The sequence below is a fragment of the Lonchura striata genome, chromosome 1, assembly GCF_050655825.1.
Source record: "Lonchura striata isolate lonStrDom1 chromosome 1, ASM5065582v1, whole genome shotgun sequence".
In the NCBI taxonomy this organism is placed as follows: Eukaryota; Metazoa; Chordata; class Aves; order Passeriformes; family Estrildidae; genus Lonchura; species Lonchura striata.
In genome coordinates, this window is record NC_140703.1 from 50400172 (window position 1) to 50418308 (window position 18137).

Genomic DNA, 18137 nt, shown 5'->3' on the forward strand with positions numbered 1-18137 from the left:
GGATTCTTCCCTGTATTAGAAAGCTGATGTTTATCTCCTTTGGTTTTTTTCATGAAGATTTTGGCCCATTTTGCTAGCAAAAATATGCAACAGCTCTTCTATAGTATTCTCAGTCCACCTAAGTTTCATATCATCAGCCTGTTGGGGGTAAGAGGAAATATTGTTGTGATATTTTAACATGGCCTATTAAAATAAAAATATAGAAGTTCAGACTGAATAGAAATTCCATTTTTTAAATTGCCATATTTGCCCTAAATTTTTCCAGAGAAGAGAGGGCGAAATATTAAATATGCAAAATCCTTTTTAATACAACTAAATAATAATTAAAAAAAAAATATGGAAAGTACAGAGGACCTTGTGTTTTCTTCTAAAGACCCTCATGGTTTTCTCCATTAATTCCTCATTCTCTGAGCATTCACGCAAAAGGATTTTCAAATTTCAGGAGACATCACTATCTGGTGTTCAGTAATCAAACTGTAGATCTTGTGTGTAGAAAGAATATGCTCCAGAGAAAACACATGCAGTCAGTAATATGCTATTTATCAGAGCTGTGTTTTGGCATTCTGCTCTGATTTATAGAAAAATGTACTTCTTGCATTTAATACAAGAACTTCACCTGTAGTGATAACATTAAAAAATTACAAATAGCTACAGTGAGTGAAAGACCAAATCATAATAAAGCACCAAAACATTTCTCTTAAGTGACAATGGTCAAGAGTGAATTTTTAAATACTTTTTTTAGTAAAAGTAGATAAAATAGAGATAAAATTCTTTAAAAAGAGATAAAATTCAGTCTAAAAATGTATATATGTCTGTAACTCAAGCTGTCCCTCTTTCAATTCCTTATAGATACACATACTGCCTAGTGAAAGAGAAGCAAGAAAGGTTTGGACTCATCACTGATGTTTCCTAGCTGCAAATGTTGTCTGGTTCTGTGTTGGACTTGCTCTCTCCAAGACTGAGTTGCTAGAGAAGTGGCATGTGTTTTAGAAGCCACAGCTGTGCTAGCACAGATGTGTGCTTCCATCTCTTTGATTTGATACCTAGGTTTGGCTTTCTTCTTTTTAAGCAGCATTGATCCAGCCAATTGACCAATGACCAGGGACAGGAAAAATGCCATTTGTAAGAATGAGCTGACAGTCACGGCAGATTAACAAAAACTAATCTATCCTCACTGCATGAATTCTGCATCAGCCTGTTCACTGCCTATTGAGCTAGTTTTACTCTTGAAAATATTTATTAAAATACGACTTTAAAGACTTCAAAAAAAAAAATGATGGCATTCCAGCTTTGCCTGAATAGCTCCAGTGGGTTGTCAAAAATCACTTGGATTTCTCAGTAATTGTGGCTTTTTAAATGGCTAAGTGCAAAGAATGTTTCATGAAATATAAAGGCAGTTGACAAAGAATATATAGTTTTTTTTTGTTAAGAAACACTTGACAAGTGCTTAGCAAGCAATCTGCTAATGCCTGAGGCCCTGGGCTAGCAGAACAGTACCCTTTTCTGGCCTAATGAACTTTCTCCTGAGCTTCAGCTAAAAAATTAAACATTGATCTGATACAACAGATTAGGTCACACGAGCACAGGCAGATGCAGTTCATCCCTGTCTTTATTTGACAATAAAAATTTATGTTCTCAATGCAGTAGAGCCAAGGAGCTCCCTGCTGTGCCTACATGAATTTTGGTACACTTGAGCCTGGCACATCCCACTTGAAACAGGTCCTCATGCATCTCAAAACCTTTCAGTCTATAGAAATATTTATGAGGTTCGAAATGGAAAATTTCATCATGTTTCTAGTTTGCTTCTGGTTATTTCTCTGCATAGAAAGCAAATTCCAGCCCTCCTTGAGTTTTACTCCTCCAGAAGAGTAAAAAATCCCATCAGACAATGATTAAAGAGCTTTTCTCTCCCCTTCCAACATAATACTTTCCCTCAATTTCTCCTAATTTTCCCTGTGCGAGTCAAAGAGACCATGCTGAAGCCAATGGATCTTCCCGCTGCCCTTACAGCACTTCGCTCCTGCGGGTTTTCCATGACAACCTCGCCACCGTGCCCCACACAGCGCGGCTCCCCCGCCCCACCACACTCCAGAGGTGTTCTGCCCTCAATCCCTGCCAGCCACAGTTTATGCCCAGCACCAAGAGTCTGGAATCTGAAGCGGGTCACGGTGTCCCTGATCCTGCCACTGCCCCGTGAGGGAGCCGCGCCGGGGCATGGAGAGACCTGGAGAGGAGAGAGGCCAGCCCCAGCCTGCAAGTGCCCCTGGAGCGGGAATGGAGGAGACTCAGTGTTACCGCTTGGATTTGGAGACTGTTTTCGTATGTTGAAAGCTGACATTTGTCCCGTGGGATTGATCCGTTCTTCTGCGGGAATCTGAAAGAAAACAAGACAAAAGAAAGGAAGTGAGCGCTGACAGTGGGATTAGGAATGGGCCCCAAAGACAGGTTAGGTTTGCTGTCCACTTCAGTCATCTCCTTGCACAAGTTTAGTCTGACAGGCTGGAATGGCTGAGGGCTGGCCACAGCCTCCTCAGAGTGAATGTGGTGGCTTTTCCCTGCCTGGTGACAGCTATGTGCATTCCTGCCCTGCCCCTCGGACTGTCACCCTGGCCCTTCCCTGTTGGGAGCTCCTTCCCTGAGAGCACTTGGTGTGGAGAGAGCCTTCAGGGCCAAGAGGAGTGCTGCAGACTGGGATGAGGTGATAAGCTTAAGGGGAAGATGGCATCAGCCCCTGGCACAGCACCTGGAGCACAGGTGAGCTCATCTTCCCTCACACTCAGTGGCCAGCAGCTGATGCAGAGGACCAGGACAGAAAGCAGTTCTGCTGCTCTGCAAATGTTTTCCAATCACTGACTTCTCCCCTTACTTCAAATCAGGTTAAAAGCCTCCAAGACTGATGATTTATATATATATATATATATAATTTGGGAGTTGAGCCACCCAAAAGAGTTCATGTTTTGCTTTGAAAGTGGATTGTGAATACCAGGTTTCCTAGAGAAAGCATCAAGCAGAACATAATGACATTTCAATGACAGAAAATTCTCCCTCAATTTAAAAGAGCCCCAAATGCTAACATTGACTTAAGAGTTTGGGCAAAATGGACCCTCTTTAGTAAATGGATTCCTTTTTGTAAAGCAGCATTTTCCAAGGAAACAATGTTATGCTGGAAAGCCCACAACCAGCTCCACTGTCAGGCTGCTAAAATTTACAGAAGCACCAGAAAACTGACAGAAGCAGTCCTCAAAAATCAGAAACATTCCTGCTCCTCTGGATGACAAAGCTATCCTTTTTTTCTTTTTGCAGACATAAAGTGTATTGCTCACACACCTAAAATATTCCTCACACACCTAAAAGGTGGTGTCTCACCTTGGAGACACTGAGGCCTGTGTCTCTGTCTTTACTGAAGGAAGGTGAAGATTTTGGATTCTGGCAAAAGCTTAAGAATAATGCTTACACTGACAATAAAACATTGTGGCTGCCACAAAGGATTGCACTTAGAGTAGATTTTTCTTTTCTATGCTTTTGCTGCCAGCAATTACTAAAAAAAAAGATTATGGTTAAAAAAAAAAAAAAAACAAAAAACCTGCACAAAAATAATCCCAACCACCTCCCCCCCCAAAAAAAAAAAAAAAAAAAAAAAATAGCCTCCCAAAAAATATCCCAACATAAACAAACAAACAAAAAGAAGTATTCAACAACTAGAGATTCTTCTAGAAAGTAAAGATATAAACACAAAACTAATACTGGAGTCCGAAGTCTGCATGTATCTTAACCAGTTGTGAAATTCCAAATATTTCTTAAGAGTTTAAAATTCTGGCATTTTGGAAGGTTCCTAGGTGCATTCCATTTTTTTAACCTTAGTTGTTGCTATCAAGCAACCATTGGCACAGTGTGTGTAAAAAGCATGTGACTGCTGGATCTGGTTCCCACACAATAAAAATATGCCCAGGGCTATGGTGAGGCTTATTTATTTTGCAATAGGTTATAAAATCCCTTTAAAAAATATTTATGTAAGGTTTTGAGCATACGTGAACCGAGTTGCCTGGAAACTGTTCAGGTAGGTTATCAAGAAATCAGTTTTTTTAGTTCCCGCTTTCACTATAAATTTTCCTGAACTGTCCCAAGATGATAGAGAGGTCTCTGATTTACTTTTCCAGCCTAGGTACAGCTGGATATCTGATGTAATCAGTCCCAGGATAATAGAAAGTTTGATATTTCAGTATATTTTCAAGCAATGAGAACTGGAATTTCTTCATCACAGGTAGTATAGAGATGAATCCTTGCATAGAAGGATTCTGGATTTATTTTCTATTAAGTACTTTGAAAGCCATTTGCTAAGGGAAATTAATTATAAAACTTTGAAAAAGGAGACTTCTTTTGTGAAAATCAAACCAAATGAAAAGTGATAAAGAGGTTTGCAACTCCTCTTGTTATCCATAAAATTTTAGTGTGTTTCTTTCATCCACCAATATTTAATTGGTACTGGGTTTTTTCTCATCCTATATTAATTTTTAAATATTTTTAGGGCAAAACAATATTTCTGTTGCACATGTGTACAGCATCTATAATAAACAGCTGTATAGTGTCCCAACCCAAAAGCAGTAGGCATAAATGAATCTAAGAAACAGGTACACTCCCTTTTACAGTCAGCATGAAAATGTGCCAGGTAGTCTGAAATTTTAAACCCAGGAATTTTAGTCCTACTGAATACTGCCATTTTGTCCTCAAGGCTTTCCTCTTACTTCTGAGCTTTCAAGTTGTGTATCAAAGATTAATTAATTAAAATTTAAAATGCAAATTTAAAAAAAAAATCTTACTTTAATCTGTAGCACAGACAATCAAGAATCATCAAGCTAAGATTTAAATTTTAGGGCTTAGAAATGAAAAGAATCTTGCATAAAGAGGTAGAATAGAGTTCATCAAAGCCTTTTTCTTTGGCCTTCACTATTTTGAACTCAGTGTGTGTTTGTACCTGTGTATTTGAAAAGGGGAGTGGACTAGAGATTATGAGGATCACATTAGTTTAAAAATATCACCTCATAAAGATCTGAAACTGTCACATTATTCACACAGGTCAGTGAACAGCTCATCTTCAGACCATAGGGAGATAAACAAAAAGTTTTTTTTGTGAGAAAGCAGAGTTATAGCTTTCTGTACTATACTGTAGTAGTAAATGATGTTCAGACATTTTTAATAAGTTCTCAACCACAGAAGCAAAACAACTCAGCCGGAATGCAAAACAAAAACAAACAGGAATGCAACTCCAGTGTAATTTGAATTTAAAAACAGCGTCAGGAAATCTAAATGAAAATTAAAACTGCCCTGGCCAGTCCAGTAAGCAGCTCCCAAATGGTTTTAAGACATGCCAGTCCTAGATTCAGACTATCAAACATTTTATGGGAAATCCAAACATAATCCCAAAGAAATTCAGAGAAACTTCAGACATGGCTTCAGGGAAAGTAAAAGTCCATCTAACCTGGCAAGAAGTTACGCCAAAAGCAGCACAAGTCTCTTAACACTATTTTTATCACAAATACTGGTATTTACACTTCTACATCTCCTTTTCATCTCCTGCAGTGACTGATCAGCAGAATACCTCAGGCCTGCCTTAAAATTCTGAAAGCCAGACCTTCTAGTTTTCAGATGATCTGACCACACCCATTCCTCCACCACAGAGTCCTTTTGCCTTCCTTCTCCTCTTGGCTGTAGCTGTCTATGTGATTAGGCTTCACACATATGCATTGCTGTATTAAAAAAAATACATAATAATAGAAGCATTTCCTGTAAGATTCATGTTTTCCACATCAGACTGAACTAGTTTCAACAAAAAAATCTTTGCTCTTTGGCTTCTAGCTATGACAGTGATTATGACCTTATTCATAAGAAGTCAGTTGATATGCATTTTGCTTCTAATAAATCAATATTAATTTCCACAGCTTAGAGGCAAGAAGCCTCTGCATTATCATCACACTGTATAATAAGGAATTCAGCATAGTAAATGTTGAAGGACTGTTGAGAGAGATACACCTTCTTCTCTTAAAAGTCAAAATATTTGTTTTTATACTGAGGATTTTAATATAAATTCAAATGCCTGAAATGTCAAATTTCCTGCTATTATTAATGAACTAAGTAATACAAAAAGTGGTAGCTGAGCAACTGATTTTAAAAAAGGAGTGTTTCAGAATTTGCCTGTCATCCAACTTCTCATGATGTATTGCTAAACCAGCCTCAATTGTAGAGAAGTTGCTGAGATTGGCATGTCCACATGAAACACCAGCTGGAATAAACAGGTTCTGTATACACAAACCACAGCTTGCTGGCTGCTGTTTTCTACATGATCTTCAAGTTCCAGCTTTTTGAAAGCATCTAATATTTGCCATGTGAAAAAGAAAATTGGCCTATATTTCATTCTTTCTTTATCCCAAATATGAAGCTTGCCACCAAAATTTGATCTTCTTGAAGAGCTACTCTGCTCTGAACTAAGCTGAACAGTCAGTATCATGTGAGCAACCAGAGCTCAGAATTCTAGAATCATTCCATAAGAACTGAAGACTTCAGCTCTACTTTTTATTTTCCTTTGTTTTCCCTTGTAACTCTTAAATCTATAGTGTGTATCTTTCATTTATGTGAGCTGAATGTAGAGAATATGATGGTTTAAAGAAAATCACATTTGGTCTGAATTACAGTTATGAAAGATACAACAGAGTTTCCTTGCTTTCAGTTAACTTTCAAGTCAGCAAACATAATTTCCTCCATCATTTCTCTTGAATATAGTGTGAGCAAGCAACTGAATTAAGTAATTCTGACTTGATACAGGATAAAGATTTCCAAGCCATAACTAAGACACTGGGGACACACATAATTGCAGCTTTTCTTCTAGCAATGCACCTGTAAGTGTATGATCTTTCTGGTCTGGAAGTCAATAGCAATTTTGCTGTTGTCCATATCCATTCTTTCTCCCCTCAGATAACAGTGCTGTGACTGGGCTGTCAGATCTGCTTACTTATACTTACACTCAAATAAGACTTTCCTGATTGTAGATAAAGGCTCTTTTGCAAATCACCATCACAGCCAGAAACATTCAAGATTATACAATCCTTCATAAATCCAAACTTGTTATTACAGACAAGAATATATTCTCTTCAAATAGCTTTAAAGGCCCCTTCTGTCAGATGCAGATCTATATGTATAACCGATGCTCTATTTTCTTCCCTACACAATTGCCAACAGTAACATGATTCTGTTTGTTTGGCAATTAGTTAGTCTTTTTGTCCTTTTGATGAAAACTATATTTAAAAATTACTACATTTATTTTACAGACATTAAACAATCACAAAATGTGTTCCTAAACAGAATTTTTTCAGGAGGTACACCTGAGCATCAGAGCAATCATCAGAGCAATAGCCATATAATACATTTGTGAACCTCTGGGAATAATACATTGTGTTTACATAAATATTTTACTCTACCGTTTTGTCCAAAGAACTAATAGCACAGAAAAGAGTGCAGAAATAACAGAAATAACATGTGTATTTGTAAGAAAGAAAATGGGCAAGATAGGACTAGAGACCACGTGAATGTATGTCAGCAATCATTCATCTATTTGTAGCTGAAAGAGCTCTCAAAACTGGTTTTTCAAGATGTGGGCGGAGGAGATTCTGTTTTGAAAGAAGCTGTGGAACTGTCACTAATGTAAAATCAACTAGATCACAATCCAAATTTGTATATATTTTCAAATTAGAAATACACATTCAGTTTTAAATGTAGATTTTTGTTTTTAATGGAGTGTAGAAAAGAGGATGATAATTTTAATTTTCTTTATCCAGCTGTCATTCAATTCACTAGATTTTTGATTAAGAACCCTTCCTGTTTATACATGTGTTCTGATCATTGTATAGGTAAGTCCTTGCATTAAAGTAGAATGGGTATTTTTGCAAAGGTAAAAATTAAAGGGAACTGTTGTTTTGTTTTGGGGTTTTTTTCCCAAAATAATAAAGATAATTCAAGAATCATAAAAGAGTAAATAGTCATTAATTTTAGATAAAAAATCCAAATAAAGAAAAAATCTGAACAATAAAATGAACTAAAGAGCAAAAATTACAATAAAACAGCCATTCATGAAAAGTGGTCTGAACAGTGAATTTATCATCAGAGAATTATCACTAGAATAGAATAAAATAAAATAAAATTGCTAGAATAAAATTAGCAGTGTAATATAAATAATGAAATCATTAAGATGGTATGGACAGAAGAAGTCAGAAACATCCCAGTAATCTGAACACCAAAACTGTATAATTTTCAGCGCTTCATTTTCATAGTCAAGTTCTCCATATTTCTTGAAAATCATATTCTTTGAAATAGCATCCTAAACTGGACATTAAAAAAATCACAGACTATCTGAAAAAGTAGGAGTTTCCCTACATGGTAGGGAACAGTATAAAACCAGAACAGTTAACATCCTTACCTAGGTATGGTAGAAGTTCGTGTCCTGGCGTGGCTCAGTGTAGTTATTCTGGAAAGGAGGCACAATCAAAGCAGACAGAGAGCTGAACTGTTCTTCCCCATCCAGCTGTCTGAAAAGCCAAGAGATTTCTCCTTCCGAGGCTGAGTCACTTAAGGAGGAGGTAGGAGGTGTGGAAAAGGGTGGCACCTTGTAGAAATACCAGATCAATTAAGAGTACGGGTGAGTTGTTGTCCTTCTGTGCTTGCTGTTCTTTTCAAGTACAGTAGGGTTGGGTTTCACAAAATGAACTGCCTTCACAGACCTTGAAAACAGAAAACCAAACATTTGGAAAAATATGCTAGAGTCATTTGGATTTTCCACAGAAATACATGTTGCAGAGCTATAGGGCTGCCTCTCAGCCACAGTTGCAGGTATTTACAGGGATGAGCATGAAGTAACACCGTATTTCACCAAAAAGTAGTTCTGCAGGAGTGCTACGTGGAGATCACACACTGGGATCTGATCTTCATGAAGTATTTGCACCGTTTGGGTATGTGGGCAGAGGCAAAAGATCTGGGGGGAAATCCCTCCCACATGAGATCTTGTTGCATGTCTCTCTTATCTCTGCACATTTGCATTTCTCCTTTAGTACCGCCAGCAATAAACAAACGAGGGAAGAACTTGTGTTCACTTTTTTTTTCTTTCTTTTAAATGGCTGCAAATAGTTTTGTAGGCTAAGAACTGCCTTACTGTTAGTAAATACTGTAGTATGAAATCAGTACTTTTCTTATAGGAATACTGTATGCAACTCCATGCTTCTCTTTAAGATAAAGAGGGTGGTTTTAATGTATTTTATACATTATTTTATATTTGGACAATTTTTGTAGTGAAATATATGAGAAGTCATTTAGCAAGATGCTGGACAGCCTTTACTCCTATTATCTTTTGTGAAAATTAAGGATTTCTTTGAACACAAAAAAAGCAAACTGATGTGAATTAACTTAGTATACCAAAAATACCATGTATTTTTGTCCATGGTTACCCTTTCATAGGCTTGGTATTTAGTAGTATGAAGCTATTCTCCAAACATTGGTTCTAGTTGATAAAAGACATCTGATGAAGCAGAGCAGCAGACAAGAAAATACCACATATTATAGTGATTTAGTATAAACTATTATACTATTATATGATAGTATAAACTATTAACAACCACAAATCTCAGAATTAATGAATACTAGCATGCACACATTTCTAAAATTTGTACATCTCAAATTCTGTGTCTCTTAAAGTCAAAAATATTTAGAGCAGTCCTGAAATTTTCAGGTTGTATGTGTTTTTCTTTTTACAGTCAAGAAGAAACTTCTGTGAATACATCTCTTTACAGACACATTGAGAATTTAGTGGCCTCCTATATGAAACAGATGTCTTTCCCCATAAGAAATGAGGAATTAGCATTAAACAGGAGTTAGCTTTAAAAACTCAACATACACTTTAATTTTAAATTGACAACTAGCTTTTATTTATAGTAACACCTGAGACAAGGAATATCTTCTATTTTGAAATATTTTTCTTTCAAAATTCAGGTGCTACATGATATGAGTTTGTTATCAGTTTCCATTCAACCAGACAAGCCCCACTTGTAAATCAGAGATATGCTTAACCTGTCTCACAGCACTACCTTCTTTAGCCAACGTGTTTGAGAAACACAAACAGAGATGCAAACAATACAGTCTGGAGAAGTTAAATTTATATTTTCCTGTATGTATAGCCTTTGAACACAGAGGAGAAACTTTGGGGCAGAGCAGGCCAGTTCTGCTACCCCAAATAAGCCCAAGGCTTATTCTAAGGCAGTCCTTGCTGAGTCTTTGGTCTCTGGTGTGGCAGAGTAGACAGTCTATAGTAAGATGCATACATATGAAATTCCAACAATGGTACTGACCTCAGCCTAGGAATGAAGCAGGCCAGCTGTCTTTTAGTGACTGGTCTGTGACAATCAGTATATTCATGGGATGGTGAATTTTTGGTGTTAATTATGCTGATTACTTACTATTTCAAAGCTGTAAAAAATACTTTAAACTAAAGTAAATCTGACTTATAAACAGTCTGTCTCATTTTCTGTATTGTAACCACATGCAAGCATTGTTCCTAGTGAATAAAGAATATATGATTCAGTGCTGTATACCAGGAATTGAACAGTTTCAGCATAACCATAACAGTGAAAATGACACATAACTATTTTCCATGAAAAAACTTCCCATACTCTGAAGAAATTCAGCTTTGAGAAATTCAGAGGAACTCAAACTTTGCCTTTGGATCTCAGTATAACATGTAACACCTACAAATCCAACCATGCCCAGTATGAGAAATGTCCTGCAATCAGGTTTCATTTTTCTTTTAATTCTCTAGTATAAAGTCCATGTTAAATTGAAGGAAGGATAGAAGTGAAATACAGTAAAATGTAATTTCTTAGACTAGTTCAGAACTTGAATTGTATCTGCCTTACTATCTTTCTCACTCTTAAGGAAACATCCAAGTTGAAGCACAGACAGACATTATTCTAGACACAGATTTTTCCATAGTGTCAGAAAATAGCAATGCAAAAAATGCAAACAAGTTTGTATTGACAACTGATGGCTATCAACTGAGTATGTAATTTACCTAATCATTACACTGGGCCATGTACTACTATTGATTTATCACATTTCAAGGATTTTTTTTTATTTTATTTTTCTTTATAGTGCAACCAGTGAGGTGATTTGGTGCAAACAGTAACTTGCTGCATATCTATCTATCAATAATCTACTTGCTGGAACTTAAGTAAATACTCTGATTTTGCTTGTCATTCTCTCAAGAAGAAAAGAGGAAGTTCCCTGAAAAGTAGATAAAAGCATAACTGGCAACATCCTAGACTTATACAACCCCATCAAAATCATTCTGATAGTTTGATTTAGCAGAGTATGTGGCCTGCCATAATTGATGATAGAAAACAAGAAATATCTTAGAATTCCTCCCTACAATAAATCCGCTTTATCCTTTATTAATAACCAGCAATTGGGACACATTAGTGCTCAGTAATGAGAGGCCACTATCTCTTGCAGCTTAGGTTTTTGACACAGTTTGGAGGACATTTCAAGCAGGCTCATTTTAAATACCTCATCTACAATGGAGGCTTATTTGCCATCCAAGGAATTCTCACAATGCCTGCTAAGAAATTGCCAATAGGGAATGTTGACTTTTAAAATAGAGTAGCACTAGCAGGAAACTGAACAGAAGTATTTCACAAGTGCCATAATTTTGTTTTGAATGGTTTATTCAGTGTCATTAAAGTCAAATGCTTATAGCACCCTATAGTAGCAATACATTACCATACTTCCCCACTCTCTTAGTTTTCTGAACAAGATGATTGTGTTCAGTATTCTCAGCTTCATCTTTATTCATGTTTCTAAAAATTCTATGTCCCTTGATTGCTAGTAAAATGCATTTTTCTCTACATGATTTTCTTGTCAATTTTTGTTGGTTTTCCATTTTTCAGTACAAAACCTACTGCAAAATATTGTGCTACATCCTCATCTTTGTTTATAAGATAGCTAAATGAAAATAGCATAGTGTAGCCTAGCTCCATCAAGCTTTTATATAGATTCACAACAGAGTTGGGAATGAACAGTGACTCAAAAGAAAATTTTTGGACAAATATGGTTCTGTGACTCCTCCCAAAAAGGGAAGACTACTTTACTGAATATATTTTTTTATACACTCAGTCCTCCAGAAGAGAGTCCTGTAATACTTCAGACTTTCCAAGTAGGATAGCTTAACTGTGGTGTTAAGATTCTATAACTGATATGTTCAAAAGATTTGAAGACAGCCTAGCAAATAATGTTCAGGTTTTTTACTTTCAAGATAGGGTAAAGTAGCTACATTTAAGCTGTTGAATGAAATGTACCAAAGCCCATTATCTGGCCTGAGGACAAAGAGCACAGCATGTTCTCTACTTGTATCACTAAAGCTGCTCTTCAAAAACAACTGTGTGGCCTCATCCACACTCCTACTGAAAGAAGTCCAGAACTTGTAACAGGGAGATCTGTCCATGCCTAAGTCTTTTTTCAGAGACAGATAATTGTCATGAACAATACCGTGTAAAGGGCTGTATGTGATAATAGCATGGACAAACAGAGGATATTGCTCAGGTCCATATCCTATTCCTGTTAACTAGTATGGTCCTGTTCATTATCCCTGATTTCTCCAAATTTAATTACATTCAGTAGAGCTCATGTCAAAAGATGACTAAAACCAAACACTCTGAAACATATAGTTAGGTGTAGGCAGTGGATGGTGCTGAGCTGCAAGGCAGCATTTAGCAGACTGACACAGCTGGTTAATGTAATCTTTATCAGGGATGTGGCTTGCACATCTCTGCCACCTGCACATTCTTCTTGCTTAAGCTTAATGTAAGCTCCCCTATGTACATAGAGAGCAGTTCCAACAGGTTAAGTCAAAAGGGAAGGGGTCACTTATGCAAAAAAAACACAGTGCAGCAAATAGAAAAGGAAGTGATGTTCATGCATAGGGTGACACCTTCCTCTTGAAGGTGACTATCACAAGGCCTGCTCCTCCCTAAATTCCCAGTCCAGCCCTAGATAAAATATGCTCATGGTCAGCACCTCTGCTACATCTTTATATAGAGTTACTTTTCACTCTGGTCAAATAATTAATCAAGGGAATATATTGCCTATGGGTACACACTTACCAAGAGGTATGTGTGACTCAGAACCAGATAATTAATGTCTCTATGAATCCTAGCATCATTCATGACTGCAGCACAGAGGAGAGTGAGAAATAAGAAATATAACCTTTTTCATGGGCAGGTTATTCTAAAATTATAAATTCCCCCTGAAGATTCTGGTCCTCGTGCTCCTTGATAGACATCTTAAAATAAAATATACTAATGATGTAATGTGAAATGGAAATCCCTTTTCTTCATGGACTTCCTTGCTCCTACTAGGATATGGGTTTTAAATGTAGATAAGCAATGTCCTGGCCTGCTTTGCAAAGGACAACTACTGGCAATGGCAAGTATCTGAGGTACTCTGTATTGTACTTTCCTTTATGCTCAAAAATTAGAATTCTTCTGCCTAATTCACGTGCAAGGCTCATGCTGTTACAATCCAATGATTAAGAGATGTCTCTACCCAGGTTTAGGTGTAGATGCATATGCTCAAGTCAATAATACAGATTTATTTGAACAATGAGTGTGAGGTAGAGAGATGGAAATAAATAGAAAAGAGTTGAGGGGGACAAGGAGGATGGGGGGAAAGGAAAAGAGAAAGAGAGAAGAGAGAGAGAAGAGAGAGAGAGAGAGAGAGAGAGAGAGAGAGAGAGAGAGAGAAATGGGGATCCCTGGCTTGTTCAAAACTTTTCACCATTTATACATCTCTTATCAATTAGTATTCTTTCTCTCTTTCTCTATTGGTTAAACAATTTCCTCTACCCTAAAGCTAATTAGTCTGCATGCTCAGTCTTTCTCTTCTTTTGGGTTGGTGGGTTTTGTGAGTAAGTGGGTTATGAGCCATTATCTCCCCTGTGAATTGTGTTTTAGTTTTTTCTTAACTTGGGAGTTCTGCCAAATGTCCTTGTAGCCTGTAAACTCTTCATTCTTTGTGTCCACAATCAGTGATACATTTTTCTTCCCAAGCTTTGCTAGTCTCCCACTAGGCCTGAGATCACAGAAGTGTGTCAAGAACTTAAGCAAGTTCTACAGACAAGTAATTTATCCTCCAACACACAGACAACAGTACCACCTTTATACAGGCCAAGTTACAGGTATCCATAGAGACTTATTTAGGGGGCCTTGGTGGCCATTGGTGGTCACAGATGCCATCTGTCCCATAATTGGGAGGATCCTTATTTGAGCAGTGATATGCATTTGAGCCATTGTTTCTTTTCACAGTTTGCCACAGTGAAAATTTTTGTCCAGATTCGTTAACCAGAAGGTGCTGACCAGATCTTGCGTTTATCAGGCCTGGAATTAGGACCTTCCTGTCACAAATTCATCCCTTCTCTGCCTACTGTGTGGCTTGTTTTATGACAAGTTCCTTCTGTGGCCTAACAGTGTTTGAGACAGGCAACTGTACTCTTTAGCTCTTCAACACACACTTTACTCTCTCAAAGAACAGAACAAGAAAGAAATAGCTTACCAATTGAAGGGGTCACTTAGCATATGACTCAACCCAAGTTCAAATCATTCCTCCTTTTGGTAACAGCTTATTTTTACCACCAGACTACCTTAACCACTGAGTTATAATTTTTTGTGTAAGGGAACACAATTACCTGGGGTTTTCTACCTCCTGAAAGTTTAAATATTCACTGGAGAAAGCATAATGCTACAACCCTTTTACTATGACATACAAATATTGGCCTTGCTACTGTCAAAATGAATATTTGGATATTATGTTTGGAATTCTCATTTTCCTTTTTATGTTGTAATTTCTCAGCACTTTATCCCTTGAATGATTTAAATAGGTTGACATAAGAGTTATTTTTTAACATTATCTAGCAACAGCTGTTGTGCAGAGGCAGAAGAACTTATAAACACTTTCACTAGATTAAGTTACTGTCAAAGTGAGTACAGCATTTCACAAAGTCTGATAGGAAATACCATAATGCACCAGAGATAACTTTGTGTTTTACAGATTAACTTTTGCCAGCCAAACTATTTCCTTTAGTTATTGTAGGTTACTGTTCCTAGGGAAGACCTTTCAACTAGTTAAATTAAGGCATGCAATCTTTTTTTAACCACACCTTTCTGAATACAGGAAGGAGCACTGTCAGAGCTTTTTCATATGCATTTTTTGAATGCTAAGAAAACCTTAGTCACAATACAGATGTATTTGCAGCCCATTGTTCTCCCAAAGGGTGTGGCAAAGTTCATAAACTAAAGGAGGAAGAAAAAAGATCATAAATATTATGCAAAATGTCTCAAACTTTTAGCATCTTCTAGCTGCCCCAGAAAATGTCTGAGCAGTGTCTTCTGTTCATAGGAGATGCCAATACATTTCATGGAGGAATATTTTCTTCAATTTTATTTGGCCTAATTTTTCCACAATTTGAATAGGTCCTGGCTCTGAAAATAAGTAAAATATATTTCAGAAGTCCCCAAAAGTCTGGTCCATAGCATGCTAAACTTGAGTATTTTGATCTTGCATCACTGCCATTACTGCCTTAGCTGAAGAATGCAGTTGCTAGTTTTATCAGTTACTGATAAAATCAGTTATTTGAGGAAAATTGTGCTGAAAATCTGGCTAAGTCAAATGGCATCTGTGCGGTATTAGATTAATGGGTGTAACAAGTTTTGTAGTTTATGTCATTGACAAATAGCTTATTTGTTAATTTGTTGCCAGTATCTGAATTAACAAAGAGCATTCACAGAGGTGGCTAAGAATCAGATTGTGAACTACAGTGGTAGAAGGAGTGTGAGAATTAGGATTAGATGTGTTTTTTTCATTAAAAAGTGACTTTGTAATATCTGTATCAAATCCCCACTGAGAGAGCTCTGGGAAAGAACAAACAGTGCTGATCTCAGGAAAAGCCATCTCTAAAATAAGTTAGAAGAGACAAAGTTAAAGAGAAAAGGTTTCTCTTGCTCCTTGTCTGAAATTTTCTTATAGCATTTGCACTGGAAATACATAGGAGGCAGCCCCCAGAGGCTGTTCTTTTTTATGGTGCAGATAAGGAGATATATCTGCCTCAAAGAATGATATCCATGTGAGGAAGTTTACATTACACTTATCTGACAGACCTCTCCTCTCCTTGCCCTGATATTGCGTTCAGATTTTCTGCTAGGGCTAAGCAGCCTTCTCTTGTAATTCTTTCTTTTATTATTTGGATCAAATTAGTTGACTGAGAACTTGATTGTAATTTGAAAGCCTACAAGGACATTTGATACCAATCAAAACAACCCAGCAAACCAATATGCCACCTATTTAATGAAGTCTTCCTTTGACATACATTCCATACTGGTGTTATCAGCACACTTAACTGCAGTGAATGATAGCCAAATGTTAAAGATTGTGATCTGGTTCTCTATCCACATCAAAGCTGAATATGGACATGGAAGAAAGGAAGGGTTTTCCCTGTGTCTGGAAGATGCTGGCTGTGGTGTAGTTAGCACAGAACAGCTTATTGTAGAAGAGTTGTTAGAAAATATGTTCTAAAATCATTAACTGCAAAAATAAGACACAGACCAAAAATGTGAATCGGAAAGGATGTAGTTGAACTTAAAACGGTTCAGGGAAGGAAAAAAGATGACTGAATATGGATAATTACTTCTCCCCACACTGAACAAATGCATCAGCTAAGACTGTCTTAGTACAGTGAAAGGAGATGTAAGTGTAAAAACATTGCAAACAGTACAAGAAGGGTGTATTTCAATTCTCCCCCAGTACAAAAGCTATTTGGCATCAACAGAGAGGAGAGGAGAGGAGAGGAGAGGAGAGGAGAGGAGAGGAGAGGAGAGGAGAGGAGAGGAGAGGAGAGGAGAGGAGAGGAGAGGAGAGGAGAGGAGAGGAGAGGAGAGGAGAGGAGAGGAGAGGAGAGGAGAGGAGAGGAGAGGAGAGGAGAGGAGAGGAGAGGAGAGGAGAGGAGAGGAGAGGAGAGGAGAGGAGAGGAGAGGAGAGGAGAGGAGAGGAGAGGAGAGGAGAGGAGAGGAGAGGAGAGGAGAGGAGAGGAGAGGAGAGGAGAGGAGAGGAGAGGAGAGGAGAGGAGAGGAGAGGAGAGGAGAGGAGAGGAGAGGAGAGGAGAGGAGAAAGAAGAAGGAAAAAATGAGAGGTGTTTCTTTCTATATATAGGATGTTAGCTCTCCTTGCTGCAGGAAGATGTATTTCCAATAGTTTACGAAATGCAAGTTTATTTATATACGTGCATGCCTGTACTTGTACATGTGTTTGTGTGTGTATGCGTGTATGTACTTATATAGGCATGTGTGTGTACCCATACATCAAATAGCTCAATGAGACGCAAGCTTGAGGAAGAGAAAAGCAGCGATGGTTATTAAATAAACAGAAACTCCATTGGGCTAAAGAAGAGCCTGACAAGCAAACTGATAAAGACTCTAAGGACACTTAGGGAGAGCAATTCAAATGCTCTCCCTTTTCTTCCACTCTTTCCTGAATTTTGCTTTTAGCAACTGTTGGAGACAGAATACAGGGCTGACCAAGGAGTGCCACTATCATGTTATGAGTCTATGGTCAAAATTTCTATAATGCACATAACTTAAATTGCATTAAAATTCTTTCCTAATTCTTTGATGATCATGCAAACAGTTAGCAATACAATCAAAGTGATACCATTTTTCTGTGGAATGTTGATTCATCAAATATTAAAATAAGCCTTAGTTCATTCAGCCCTTCAACTGAGAGTCATACAGCATTGTCACTTTATTTCGTCAGACTTTCTTCTCTATTTACATGACAAATGTGGAAAGTATGCAAATATGTAAACACAGAGAGAATTTTACTTTGTTCGTACATGTTTAAGACCCCTTCCTTACTGATAAATACCTTTGCAATCCAGTAAAATTATTCACCACTTCAAATAACAGAAAAAATAGCAAAGCAGATTTATGTAGTTCATCTGCAGGAGTATAATTGAAAATGATATCACAGAAATGGCACCAGCCCTTCACATTCCCCTTCCCTGGAAA

The 18137-nt window shown here is 37.4% G+C and overlaps 1 protein-coding gene across 11 annotated transcripts in view; it reads right to left on the reverse strand.

Annotated features, from left to right (window-relative positions):
* SCEL (sciellin) overlaps nt 1-18137 on the reverse strand; it is a 68736-nt gene that overhangs the window by 37566 nt on the left and 13033 nt on the right. For 9 of the 11 annotated variants that reach the window (XM_085576607.1, XM_085576547.1, XM_085576598.1 and 6 more), the window contains exons 2-3: nt 8465-8765; nt 2296-2374 (exon numbers count right to left, since the gene is read on the reverse strand). In XM_085576607.1, coding sequence (XP_085432733.1) covers nt 2296-2338 — 43 coding nt within the window. In that variant the 5' untranslated portion in view covers nt 2339-2374; nt 8465-8765. Of the gene's footprint in view, nt 1-2295; nt 2375-8464; nt 8766-8882; nt 9011-18137 lie in introns of those variants that run through there. The other 2 variants (XM_085576562.1, XM_085576544.1) reach the window with 2 other exon arrangements.